Source organism: Cuculus canorus, chromosome 19, assembly GCF_017976375.1.
Source record: "Cuculus canorus isolate bCucCan1 chromosome 19, bCucCan1.pri, whole genome shotgun sequence".
Taxonomy (NCBI): domain Eukaryota; kingdom Metazoa; phylum Chordata; class Aves; order Cuculiformes; family Cuculidae; genus Cuculus; species Cuculus canorus.
The window spans coordinates 10361484-10375916 of NC_071419.1; the positions used below are offsets into that span (position 1 = coordinate 10361484).

Below are 14433 nucleotides of genomic sequence, written 5' to 3' on the forward strand. Positions count from 1 at the left end.
ACGAAGCCATTGCCTTCCCTGCTCTCGCCATCCCCTCCTCTGCTCAGCATCGCCTTCCCTGCCCTGCCACTGCGTTAGTGCAGGCTGCAAATGTCAAGGAGCCCCATTCATCTGCTCAAGCAGCTCCCTCACCACCGTGTCCAGGCACATTTGTAAAGCAGCAACAGTTAATGCAGCAGCAGAGCCTGCAACGGATTGGCCTCGGCTACCAGGATGCTGCTTTTCTCTCCACACACTGGAGAATTTCACTCCTAAACAGTCAAACACACCAGGCCAACTGGAGATGATTGGAATTCAAAGGCAAGGAGTATTTGAGTGACGGTATAAAGCAAGGAGCTCTCTTTCACCCACTGGGCTGTTGTTTGATGTAAATCTTAAGTTTTAATATACAAAAAAATGAGATTTTCCTGGCCTTTCTATCTGTTGCCAAGAGGCGCAGAGGTAACTCCAAGGTAACTCATTTAAGGCAAACTCAAAAATCCCCAAACAAAAGCAACAAGCACCAACTACACAGGCAGCAGTCGTCTCATCTGCCGCATCAAAGAGGTCTCTACTTCAAACCAAAGATGGCTTTAACACAGTTGATACGTTGCCCTTCCTTGCAGCATGAAATTACCAAGCTTTCATTAAAAACACAGAAATAGAAACAAAGATATTAGCAGAGGCAGTGTCAGTGCTCTGCCACAGTCAACATCCCCTCTCAGAGATAAAACAACGGCAGCGAGCCACGCTGCAGCCTTCCCGCACTCACGAAAGGGCAGCGCTCCCCACCGCAGCGCAACACTGGGCATGTTTGTTCTGCCAAGGTTAAATATACACCGGGAGCAGGAGCTACCAGAGAGGCTTTTCCCATCTCACAGCCATCCCTGAAAGCACTAAACAGTAAAAAATAAGCAAAGATGATCAGGGTATTGTAGATGCTCGGATGACCAACTCGAGCCAAACAATTGAAAGGCATCATACCACCATCTGCACAGGGGATGTGTGTGCGTTGACCTCCATCAGGAAGAAGAATCCAGCCCAGGGGGCACGGCTGAGCTGGCACTGCCAGCCCTGCAGAAGAGCAGCATCTGTCGGCTGTTTGGGAGGTGCCCCAAGACCCCTTGTCTCCCCCAGCTGCAAGAGTCAGGTGCTGTGGGCACAGGTGGGTCAGGGACCAGAGGAGGACAATGGAAATTGGTCCAGAGGACGACAAGAAGATGATCCCAGGGCTGGAGCACTTCTGCTACGAGGACAGGCTGAGAGAGCTGCGGTTGTTCATCCTGGAGAAGAGAAGGCTTCAGGTAGACCTTAGAGCAGCTTCCAGTGCTGAAAGGGGCTCCAGGAAAGCTGGGGAAGGACTTTTTACAAGGGCCTTGAGTGGATAGGATGAGGGGGAATGGCTTTAAATTGGAAGAGGGGAAGAGTTAGATGAGACACTAGGAAGAAATTCTTCACGATGAGGGTGAAGAGGCCCTGGCCCAGGTTGCCCAGAGCAGTGGTAGCTTCCCCATCCCTGGAGGTGTTCAAGGCCAGGTTGGATAGGGCTTGGAGCAACGAGGTCCAGTGGGAGGTATCCCTGCTCGTGGCAGGGGGTGGAACTGCATGGGCTTTGAGGTCCCTTCCAACTCAAACCACTCTATGAATCTAGTTATGTAGGATGAGCAGCAGCCCGTCAGGTGAAGCTTTCCGCTGATTTAACCCAAGTACTTCCCAGCAAACTTCCCCCAAGGCAGTATGAGACAGCACAAAACCCTTCACTCCAAGTATCTTCTACTAGACACCATACAGCTACCAGATATTTTCACTCCATCACTCTCTGCTACCCGTTCTCTGATTCAAGGCTCAAACATCCGTTTCAGAAATCTCACGTTTTCAGGGGGAAGGCAGCAGCACAACAACCTCCCTTCACAAAGGACACTGGGTTCCTACGGGCTTTTGCTTAATTACACCGTTACATATAGCATTTTCACAGTTCCCTGGCAGAGGAAGTGCAAGTGGGAGGCAAGGGGAGAGTTTTCTTTCTATAGGAAGAACAATATTTAGCTCTGGAAAATACAAGAGTGTTCCCTTATTTCCATCAGGTTCCTCTTCTTACAAACCCTCCAGTTGCTCACATCTGTAGCTCCTTTTCAGCCTCCTCAGAAGCAATCCCAAAAAACCAATAAGCTGAAGGGCCTTTCTATACCAGATGAGCATTTCTGCTGGATTTGCTTCTGCACCGCTAAGAATCGCTCCCAGCTCCGCCACAAGCTGTTAAAATGCCTCCTTCCCTTCTCAGCCGTTATTTACAATATTTCCTAACCAGAATGCCCATTCCCAGGACACAGCAAGTGTCCTCAGCATCCTCCAAGGGAGCCCAAATGCCCACCACCAGGCTGAGGTAGCAGCCCTGAAGAAGCACACAGTCATTAATGCATGGTTCTGGAATCACAGCTTTCTCCATCTTTCAAAAGCTGCTTTTTATCCCCCAAAGTTTCCAGCCCATCTCCCTCCCCCTCTTTCCCCAGCAAAGTTGAAACCTGCTTTTAGTTAACAGGAAACATGAAATGTTCCCTGGGACGCTGCACTGATTGCATCATCCACCAAGGAAAAGGGGAAAAGGGAAAAAGGAAAGAAGATGCTGTTGCAACAGATGTTGAGATGTCAGCTCGCTGGGAGACATTGCTATGTTTTGATAAGAATATGCATTGAGTATTTCATTTACAGGGCAATCCTAGGCATTTATTTAGAAGCATATTGGCCAGACAGCTGTAATTTAGAACATACTGTATTCCTAGCAGTTCCCAATTATAAACTCCTTCAGCTTTAACTTAGAGGAACCACAGCTCCTTCTGTTTTGGAAATCTAAACCCACCATTTCTCCCCTTCAGTCAGCTGTCACATATCAAGAGCCTCTACTGTACAAACACATCCTTGCTAGGGAAGCGTCCGAAATACAGCGTCCCTTGTGTGTCCCATTGTAGTAATGGGGAGCGCACTTATTACTTTAACCACACACATGGTTTGCTCCACAAGTAAGGGAGCACTTTTTTATTTCAGGGTGGGAATACGACCCACGTCAGTGCAGATCTGTCCTGTTCATAAGCAGCCTCCTGCCGCAGAGCCGGCTGTACAATGGCTGCTCACCTTCCATCTCCCTTCTGCTGCAGCTCTTCACCAACACCAATGCTGGAGCTTAGGTTCAGATCCTGCAAAGGAGCCTCAGGTATTCAATGCATCCCTGTTCTTTGGCCTCACACCTATTTTTTTTGAGGATCAGGGCATTCACGTGAAAACAAGCAATCTTTGCTGGAGGAGAATCAGTGCTTCCCGATGCATTTCTCTCTCCCGAGACTCTGAGCTCACCTATGAAATATTGCGGTTGTGGCTCTACAAGCAATTCCACTGCCATAAAATTTTTGCAAGGAACAGAATGAGCAGATGAACTCTCAAACACAAAGCTCCTGCCTTCATGCAAATGTCACTAGTTAAGAAGAGCAGAGAAATAAAGCAAGTGATGTGTATTGGCTCCAGAGAGGCTGCTTTTCAGCAACTACCATAAGGTGGCAGTGGGTCTTTAAGGCTACCTTACACCTTCCACACAAGCAGAGTAGCAAATTACCACCCCAGTGGTTTTTCAGCATCTGGAACTGTTTAAATTTCCTTATCAAGGGAGTCAGACTACACATGAGAACCTGGGGCTGAGATCACCTCTACGCCGGAGTCCTATCAGGAGAAAAAGCCACTGGGATTGATTCTGAAAAGCTGTAGACGCAGCCCCCATGTGAGCCAAAGAAAATCAAACCCTTTTCCTTTCCATGTACAAGTACAATGCCATTTATTTTACATCAACGCTCTTCTTTGTGCATTCATCCAATCATAAGCCAGTGTCCATTAAGGAGGAAGAGGAGCTCTGCATCGCCAGCAAGCTGAGGCTCCAGCAGACTTTCATGCAGGGACCGCAAAAGCAACACCAGTAAGTAAGCTGGTCACCACCTTAGCGCAAGGCTGACACATCAAACAGGCTCGGAAAATGCTGTGGAAGCATTGGGAACGCAAGAAATGCAGAACCGGGCAATGAGCAGGCAAGTTACTTTAGGCAATAAAGTGACTCATCATCATCAAGCAGACTGACCCAACTGTGTGAGACCATCACCAGGGACAGAGCAATGGAATACAGATCTCTTTGCTCCTCAGCCCTGAACTACGCTATGAGAAGCAGCTGGAGTTGCCCTGAAGAAAGAGCCCATCTACCGTGTGCATGCAGGCAGAAGACAGTACTCACAGAGGTTTCTGTTAACAGTTAAACACAGTAACTCTGCAATACCACAGCACTCGCTGTGCCCCAAGCAGGGCAGACTGCCTGTCTAACCTTCACTTAAAGCTGGGCTCCAATGGGTGTGGATGCCCAATGTCACACCTCCCACCAGGCACAGGGTTGGCAAGGACTGAGGCTCACGGCCGACATCTCCCCCTGCTCCACACAAAGCCAGATCTTCCCAACACCTCACTAACACAAACATCGAAAGCCAACGTAAATGTTTTATTGGCACTTTACTATGCAGCTCGCTTGTACAACAACTGGAGTCAATCGGCTCATGCAGCACAAACCTGCTGGGGCTTACACATTGATTGTAAAGAGCTGGCAACTGCAGACCAAATCCAAAAGCTCAATCTAGCACAACTCATAGAGTCCCCTTCTTTCCCCAAAACCCACTCACCAACGCATTAAGCCCCTGCAAGAAGCACAGCAAATCTCCAAGCCAAAGGAATAAACACAGCTCTCTTCCCTCCTCTCCTTGCCAGTGTGGAGGACCTGATGTGGCAAGGTCTGTTTGTGATCCTTGGAATGCAAAACAAGCCCCAAAGAAGGGAGTTTGAGTTTTACATTCTTTCTCCCTCCCACAATCACAGATGGATCTAGATTTGAACTGCGGAGCAGGTCTGCGCCGTGCAAGGCTCTTCATTAATAATAATTAGTGGCCCAGCCGCGCAGCCCACGACTGCGATGCAATCACATGCCCTCCAAGATGAAGGCACAACCCAGCGCGTCCCCGCGGCCCTGGCTGCCGGCCCCTGCCTGCTGTCACCGTGTCACCACCCTCGCTAACATCAACACAGGACCCTTCTTCTGAGCGCTTCACCAGCCAGGAAAGGGCAGTATTTTAAAGCCCCTCCCGGTGGATCCGCAGGAAGCGGTGTGAAGCCATCTCATGTCAGTGGTTAACTACGCTGCTTTTGAATCAATTCCAACAGTTTTTACTTCATCCGGTCTCCTCATTCCCCAGCCCGAGGGCATGGGAAGGAAAAGGCCGGATTTGCCCTACCTCCATCCCGTCTGCGAGGAGCTGCTGGGTCCTTCCAGATCCTGACTCCAGGCCTATCGCTCCTCCAGCCACAAATCCATCTCACTCTATGGGTGCAGCCTCCACCCCGGAGCATGCTCAGTACCGGCTGATCTTCAGCCATTTCAGAGCTTTAATGAAATGTAAGCATAAGGAAGTGTCATTAGCAAAAAAAAAAAAAAAAAAAAAAGGAGGGAGAAAAAAAGGTGCAGGATTCATCCTGATCTGACCAACCTTCCTGCTTCCATCCTCTGTCAAGGAGGTGAAGCTCTCACTGCGGAGATCGCAGGCGTTTTTAGGCAGCAAGCATCTCAGTTTAGAACAAAAGCAAGGAAAATCCTGTCTCAAGCAAGCCTTGTGCAAAAAGGAGCATTTCCTACTCATGTTCCAATCAGTGAATTTTTCACTCTGGGCCTTCCACAAATTATAAGATTTCCATGAAATGCCATTAATATTATTTTTTTCCCCCCCAACAGACTCCAACGGAAGCTTTTCGCTTGCATGCAAATAGTGCTTCTCATCCATCTTAAAGCTAACCCTACCCCAGTCTACCCTCTGCCACCTCGAAGATTATTTTAGCTCCATCTGCCAGAAAGTGAAAAAGCAGGATGAGAGAGGGGGAAAACAGACTACAGAACCACACACTTCATGCTACGTTTTCCTAAGGATCTGAATTTTAAGAGAGGTTTCTTTTGCACCAGTCAGCCCTGAAATCACTCCATTGCTGCCCTGTCTTCTCAAGGCAGCGAGAAATTTTCAACAAAGCATCAACAGAGGATTTTTATTGTTTATCCCTTCCAGTTTTTGAAACAACAAAATATGCAAAGACACCCAGCACTGATGTCCACGGGACATTTTCACTGCTGGAGGCTGACAGCCCCCTGCCCTGCGAGCGATTTCAGTGTGGAGCTTGACCGTTCCTTAAAACTTTGTGTTTCCCTATAAATCCTTTGCCTATCCTCTACGGATCCCTACTCCAGAAGGCAGAGTTGCTTCAGGAATAAAACTTTGCAGGCCATGGCAAGAACCAGCTATTGAATCGCAACAAAGTTTTAATGGATTCCCTATTCCTTGTGCTGGGATCAAGCCAAAAACACCCCTAGATGGTCCCATCCATTAATCGTGTGCGAGCTGCGTGCACGCATGGCTCCTATTGCTGCCATGTATGTAGGGTATCTGCTTCAGTGCTGGTTTAGATTCTTCAAAAGAAGACGAAAAAGAAAATTGAGTTACTTTATCAACACAGCATTTCAGAGAAAAACAGGCTGACGGATGAATGTCAAAACCCAGTATTTCCTGAAGCAAACTACAAGGTAATCACAAAACCAAGAAGAGACTTTGTATAGAATGCAGTAAGCAAAGTTAAAGTCAAGGTTTTTATCGGTTCACAGCACGTTCGTGTCAGATGGAGCACATCAACAACTCCTAATGTTGTTCTCTCATCTCCTCCCTGGGAAATGCAGCCCAATGCTGACCATCAGGCTGTAGCTTTGGAGCAGATTATTTGGGACAGCATTTGTGTTTGACGTCTGAGCACAGGCAGCCCTGCACGCCAAGCGCTGGCGAGCTCCATCTTACTACAATATTTTTAGAGCATAAAACATTTGGTAAAGTGACCCAGGATAAACTGTAATAATTTGGCAGAGCGAGCGCGCGCTCTGCTGCCCTCAGACCTCTATTTCTGCCCAAGGCTTTCCCCACAGGCCCACAGCACTGCCCGGCGGTGCCGCTTGGCCCCAGCTGCCCCTTCTCCAGGGACTGTTGTTAGGGATCTCCGCTCCCAATACAAGATGCGTCTCTCACTGCTCCGCACTGGGCAGCTCTGAGGTACCGCCCAGTGCTTTCATTAGGCACAGATTGACAAACCCAGGCGACAAATTCTATTCTCATCCTTTCCCTCGCCTTTAAATCGGAGGTAGTTTAAAAATACCCTTCAGAGCATCTCCTCCCGAGGCAGGGCTGCTGGATGTAGCAGTGTTTGCATCCAGCACAGCTCAAGCACAGCAAGTTTGTTTCCTTGGAAACAAAGACCCATTTGCAAGCATCGCTTTCTTCCTTTTTTTTTTTTTTTTTTTCACATAAGGAAGACATACCTGCAGCTCTTGTTGGTACAAAGGAATTAAAGCCGATTCACTTATCAGTGTGGTTCATAAGAGAATTACAAATCTATTTCACTAATGAACAATTGGATTCCTACACTATGGGAAAACTGCAGTTCACTGCTATTTAAAAACCCCCTTTTCCCCTCAATGGGTACAGACTCAAGGCATGGAATTTATATTGTTTCCCTGAGGACAGGTAGGGAACGAAAGCAAAGCTGGAGTGATTTGCTTACCCTAGGCTAGGTACATTGGATCCAGGGGAGGAACAGTCTAAGAGGGAATCCTGCGCTGCTCCTGCCACACTGCTCCGGCAGATATACCAGCACAGATCAAAGTGCATCAGCTTTCACCACCATCTGAGGAGGCAATGCACGCTTAGTAAAAAAGAAAGCAATAACATCTAGATATGTTTTGTCAGTTTTAAGCCCAACTTTTTCCCATGGAGGGCTCGCACAAGGGCTGCAGTGGGAAGCTGGCCTTTCTGTGCAGCCATAACTCTTCTCCTAGAGCCTGCTCACATCAAAGGTCCTTACGCTGACGGCAGTAAATCCTGTGGTGACAACACACAACCTCTCTGCGCAGGCAGCAAAGAGGAGGGAGGGCAAACAGTGTCAGAGATGAGTTATTCAGAGCCTCATTTGCAAGGGCAGGCAGCACCTCCACCCTCCAGAGTCCTCCTTGGGAATTACAAGAGCTCAGCGCCTCTACAAAACCTGCCAGATATGGCGTAAAATGGTCACACAGGAGAACAGCAAATACAATTATGGCTCCTAAAACATGCCCAGCCGGAGGCTGACACAGCACGGAGCTTGTTTCCCAACATGCTTAGGCTGAGGCTGGGTTGCAATCTCTGCTTGAGAAGATTACCTTCATATCCACAGGAGAGGAGCCCAAACTTATCTTGTTCCTCTTGGCATCACCACATTAGAAAAAGCCAAAGGAGCCACATGAACAGAAGCTGACAGGAGCAAGAAAAGCTTCCTTCCTCCGTATAAAGGACAAAGGCTTGTGATTCCCTGTCCCTGGAGAATCCCAGAGTCATTGGTAGAACCACTGTCCAGCCCTGAAGCTGATGTGAACTATCAGTGCTTCACACTTTGGAAAGCCATGCCTTGGACTCCAACGTATCGGATCCTCCAATGAGGTTCAGAGCTTGCAAAAGGGTTAAAAGCTGCCCTGAGGAGAAGCACTTGGGGTTCTGGTGGATGAGCAGCTCGACATGAGCCAGGAATGCGCACTCACAGCCCAGAATCCAACCATACCCTGGGCTGCATCAACAGGTTGCTGCTGCATCCCTGGAGATGTTCAAGGCCACACTGGATGAGGCTTTGAGCAACCTGATGAGTGGGAGGTGTCCCTGGATGGGCTTTAAGGTCCCTTCCAACACAAACTGTTCTATGATTCTATGAAATACCACTTCCGTGACAGAGTGGTCTTGCTTTCCTCTTGACCATGCTCCAGAAGGACCAGCCCAATCACCTGGAGGGTGAACTGTAAGCCAAAAGCACCCCCCAAAACCCTGCAAATGCCCTGCAGCACTGCCAGAGAGGACCACCCCAGAGCTTGAAAAATGCATCTCTTTGCAGTACAGATTGTTCAAATGTGGCCAAAGAGCTCCCCACAGGACTAACACAGGCTTCCATTCCTGAAAGCAAATCCCCCCACCTACACTCTATAACAGTGTGCGCCCTATAAAGAGTATAACAAGTACCAGAATTACTTACTTTTATCTCAACCAATGCCACGAACTTAAGGAGTTTTGGACCCTGTTCTTGGTCACCATGAATTCTGGGGGAACAGCAAGGAAAATAATCAAGTTCTTCCTGATCAGAAGCAGAGAGGATGATCTTAGGTCTTTTCCAACCTTAATGACTCTATGATTCTGTATTCCCTGTGACTAACATGGTTTTGGAGGGGAAATTTTATCCAAACCACCAAATTTGTAATCACTACGAAGCTTTTTATGCCAAGTTTGGAAGTAGGCAGATGCCGTGTGGGTGAGCCTGTGACAGCAGGACACCATCCACAGCCCAGACATCAGTCGCGACTGAATCACCCAATAGCAGCAAGAGACTGCTACTTCCAATTTTCTGTTGGGTAACTGGGCTGTGGGTCACAGCCCCGGGGCCACGGGCAATGAGCTCCCTTACGGTTCATTATTTAATGCAGATTCATCACACACCTGGCAAACACTAAGGTGAAAATATCGTATCCAAACAAAAGCACATGTGGAAATGGAGTGAGATTATATCATATATTAACAAATTAACTATTGCTTCCCTTCCCTTTCTCTTCCCCTCCAGCCCTGCGTGCTGCCTGCAGGTATCAGAAGAACAAAAAGTCAACAGCTGCCGTGAGCCGCATGTCTGACTGAAGCCTTCTGAGCACAGACTGAAGTTAGGGATGATAGCCATGGGATTTATTTTCATGCCCAATTCATTAAACTATCCTGTTTGCTTGGGTTCCCAGAGCTGCAATGCAAAAGACTTGCTGCATTAGGGAGGAAAAACACGAGGGGTACAAACAGTTCAAGTCTAGGACAGATGCACTCCTTCTGATCACTTCCCTGATCTGAACTCAGGAGTCCTATGCTGATTTTTGGCTTTTTAAACTTGCTGAGAATCTGCATCTCCTAGAGACACTACAGCAAGATGCAAGCAGTCCGGACACTTGAAAAACAAGCACCAGTTTCACATCAAAACCTAAACCACTATTGCAAAAAGTGACTTGCTACAAATTCTGCCCCCTTCTTTCACCCGCCTGTGTATAAAACCCATTTACTCGCCTCACAAGGAGGCACAGAGCTGGATTTTGGTAACTTTTTAAATAGAAGGAGTCAAAATACAGCAACTCCCCTCCTAAAATGCTGCACTAACATAAGCAGCTCTCAGAGAGGTGAACCAGAGCAGGGGGAAAGATGGATGCTGGAGCACACTTGCAGTGGAGCCCTGCAGCCCCTCTCCTCCTTCTCCTGCTCTTGGCCACAGCAACCACAAACTGGCTTGGAGGCAAAGCAGGGGCAGACAGGAGCCTGCTGGGGAGAACTCCACATACTGAAAAAAAGATCATTTGTGCTATTTTTACTCTCCAAGGAACAGGAAAGGGCTTCACCCTTCCAGTGACGAAGACCAGACTCTCGCTGCTGGTGCTGGTCTCCTGAATTCCAATGTGCATCAAAAGCATCACCGATCCCTGGAAACTCCTCCTCTGCTCTCATGTGGCCTTATGCAGCAGGAAGGCAGCAGAAGAGGTTGGTTCTGGTTTGGTAATACCAGAAAAAAATAAAATTAAATAACAGCACACAGGGAATAGGGAGGGAAAAAAAATTCTGAATATTTTTCTTCTGCAACAGGCAGTCAAAATGCCTTCAGCCACCTGATCACTCTCGGGCTTCGATTAACAGAACTCCAAGAGTGCTGAAGGCAGCTGCCTTCCCTTGAGCAGTTTTGTAAGTTTTGGTAGCTGAAAGCTATGGAGTTTCACATGAAACTTATTAGCAGCTGGCTCATCTCTGTCACCGACTGCAAAACCCAGAACCAGAGCATCACACCGAGGCAGCTCGCTCCCCAGTGCCTTTGATTAATGACTCGTGCTGCACTTGGGGAACTGAATTTTGGCATTGTTTGCATGCACAAGCCAAGAAAAAACTGCCAACTCGGCAGAGTACAGCCCACCAAGAAAGACTTCCAGAATTCCCTACTAGTCAGTGGCTGACAATACAGAGCCAGACCCCACCAGTGGAGGGAGGGTGATGCTCGGTGTTACCATGGCACGTTCGTTACGCCTTGCACAGGCTGCAGGATGATCCTTCCCCAATGGGAAGAGGCAAGCAAAGAGCTGCTGCATCATCGGGCAAACCTCATTGTGCTTTTTTATTGCCTCCTCAGTGTGTTCAGCTCTCGCGAGAGCAAGGTCAGAGCGGGAGCTCTGGCGTGGCAAAGCTGGGGAGGGGCTCTTGATCAGGGAGTGCAGGGAGAGGACGAGGGAGAACAGCTTTGAGCTGAAAGAGGGGAGACTAAGATGAGATCTTAGGAAGAAATGTTTTGCTGGGAGGGTGGGGAGGCCCTGGCCCAGGTTGCCCAGAGCAGTGCTGGCTGTCCCATCCCTGGAGGTGTTCAAAGCCAATCACAACTTCCCTGGGCAACCCGTTCCGGTGCCTCACCACTCTCAGGGTGAACAAATTCTTCCTAATGTCCAGTCTAAATATGCCTCTCTCCAGTTTATACCCATTTCCCCTCGTCTTATCACCACAAGCATTTATGAACAGCCTCTCCCCAGCTCTACTGTAGACCCCCTTCAGGCACTGGAAGGTCGGTATAAGATCTCCTCTGAGCCTTCTCTTCTCCAGGCTGAACAAGCCCAACTCTCAGCCTGTCCTCGTACAGGAGGTGCTTCAGGCCTCTGATCATCCTTCTAGCAGCTCCATATCCTTCTTACACTGAGGATTCCAGAATTGGACACAGTATTCCAGATGAGGTCTCACAAGACAGGAATAGAGGGGCAGAATCACTTCCTAAAAGACAGGTAGAATCATTTCCCTAATTCCCGTTGGGATGCCAGTAAATAGGATCTCCTGTTCAGAGCCAAGCGATGGAGGGAGGACACCGAGGTGAATATAAAGTAACCAAGCCCCATAATGTGAGGGATCCCTTTACTTTTACCAGGTTCTTATACCTCATTTCTAATCCCTGCAGCACTGCCTTGCACTCAGCGGTTGAGTCTACCCTGAGGAACCTGTCAGGTTGCTTGGGAAGAAAGCAGGTTGCTGCCATCACTTTGTCTTAAGGAGCTACATCCCCACGGATGCAGCTGTGTTGATTTGCACAGCTGCATTATAAGAGGCTCTTTACAGAATAAAGGTCAACTCAGCCTGTAGCTCACCATGAAAATTCACAAAGTATTTTGTCAGGTACCCATAACACACTTTGCAAGGTGAAAGCCGAACTGCTTGGTAAGAAGCAAACTCCACTGAGCTCACACCTTTCAGCTTTGCGGTGCCTGGCAGTGACACAATTCATTTTCTTCTCTCCAAGTCATTCATAGTTCAATGGAGGACCTGTCTCCCCTGCAAAAGCCAATGCACGTCTCTGTTAAAAGAAGACAGGTTGCATGAAGATTAAAATGGTATTACCTTGTCTTTGCTAGTGAGGATACACAGGATGAAACTGCAAACTCCCTTAAACTAGCTGTAGAGGTCAAAAACTCCTTTGGTTTGGCTTCCCTGGGCTCAATGCTGAAGCAGTCTCCTCTCCCGACACAAACATGGCACTTGCAGCATTGCTGACAGTGCAAGACTGTGACACAACTGTACAACAGCCGTGGGGAACGTGACTTACACCATTTCTTCATTCATCAGCACATATGGTTGTGCTCAATTTCCTCTCCCTTCAATCATTCACAGGTTTTGTGGAAGACCTCCAAAACCAGAAGGTTTCTCAGCCCAGTAGAACACAGCTTTCTTCATCCTTTCCTGAACTATGGGAACCATAGACCCTCTGAAATGTTCCCCATGGAGGAGGAAGGGTCAGTCCATCCCATTCACCATGCAATCCATATTCAGGGTTTGGGGCACTTTTTAAGGTCACTCTTTAGTCACTGCCATCAATTAAAGCAATTAAAGCAAATACACCACAGCCTGCTGAGAGACACCAATCAGTGCTCACCTCACAGTCCCTCATTCTGTTTGCCATCTTCACCTGTTTCTCATCTTCTTGCCTACACATCCAGGTGCCTTTCCTTCAGCCTTCCTTTAGGATCAGAGTTTTTTCTGTCTGCAGTTGTTCCCACACACAGATGCCCAATCCCTTCTGTTTCAAAGCATCCAACAACAGGATGAGCCACCTCACACCTTGTTGGAGCTTGGCCCCTCCACGTGGTGCATTTCACAGCCACAAACACAAAACAGAAGAGGAGTCGATGCCCATTTCTCTTCAGACTCTGGGCCTCTGCCTCTCATCCCCAGCCTCCCCACTTGCTTTTGCAGAGGACATTTACAGCACTGACCTCCATTCCATTCCATTCCATTCCATTCCATTCCATTCCATTCCATTCCATTCCATTCCACTCCACTCCACCTTATATTTTCAATTGCTTTCTTTCATCGTGAATCATTAACCAAACCCATTTATCATCAATAGAGTTAGTATTCTTGAAATTACAATAATGAATGAAACAGCACTGAAATTTCAGGTTGTTTTCTTTTAAAAACCCAAACAATCCCACAGAAATGTCTGCACTTTATACAACAGAGTAGAAGAGAAAAAGGAAAAGTAAAGCTTGGTTGACTGTTGAGCCTACCAGCCTTCTACACTGCCCTTCCTATGTCTGACAACAAAGAGGTGTGAATACTATCAAGTCCCACACAGGTACCGGCAACGCGATCCTGCTACGTACCACTTTCCAGCTGGGTGCTCATTTGAATACAGCACAAAATGCCACGCGATTAAAAAGGCCTCAGAACAAAAAGCTGTAGAAAAAACTGCTACCATACCCAACTACCCTCATTTTTAAACTTCAACAGTGACCGAGGCACCCACAGAGAACTCCCTTTGAAATCTGACAAGTTTAAAAACACGTCCAGCAGTGATATTTTTTACATCATGAATATCTCAGTGCTTGTAGCACTGGAGGCTACAAGCAACATTTCATGGCTCCCTTTGCCAACCACTCCAACATTCTCAACAGCGAAGCCCTTTCTCAGCACAGCTGCATTTAAAGCAGAGAAAAGGGGCCCTGCCTTACCACGAGGGGAATAGAAAGTAATAATAAATCATCCCTCAGCACGACGAAGCGCCTTCGCAGTCCCTGCTGGGAAGGGGGAGGCACAGAGGGAGCTGTCTCGGCAGCAGCACCCTTTGCAGAGCCCAGCTGGCAAGCGCAGAGTTCCCGTGCCGTGTGGGGGATAAACCAGCCGGGAGACAGCCTGCTGCTGCAGACTGCTGAGCCACTGAGGTTTAGAGGCATTTTGTCTAAGGCAATACTTCGGAAACCCCAAAGGAGTGAAGAATCAGCGATAAAAACCTCCA

The 14433-nt window shown here is 48.0% G+C and overlaps 1 protein-coding gene across 9 annotated transcripts in view; it reads right to left on the reverse strand.

The window, feature by feature from the left end:
- EHMT1 (euchromatic histone lysine methyltransferase 1) overlaps window positions 1-14433 on the reverse strand; it is a 121240-nt gene that overhangs the window by 71967 nt on the left and 34840 nt on the right. The window contains exon 1 of one of the 9 annotated variants that reach the window (XM_054083817.1): window positions 7642-7660. The exons of 7 other annotated variants lie outside the window; for them this stretch is intronic. Coding sequence is in view for 1 of the 2 variants with exons in the window: in XM_054083809.1 (XP_053939784.1) it covers window positions 5289-5294 (6 nt within the window). In the remaining variant the exon portion in view is untranslated. Of the gene's footprint in view, window positions 1-5288; window positions 5312-7641; window positions 7661-14433 lie in introns of those variants that run through there. One more of the 9 variants, XM_054083809.1, reaches the window with a different exon arrangement.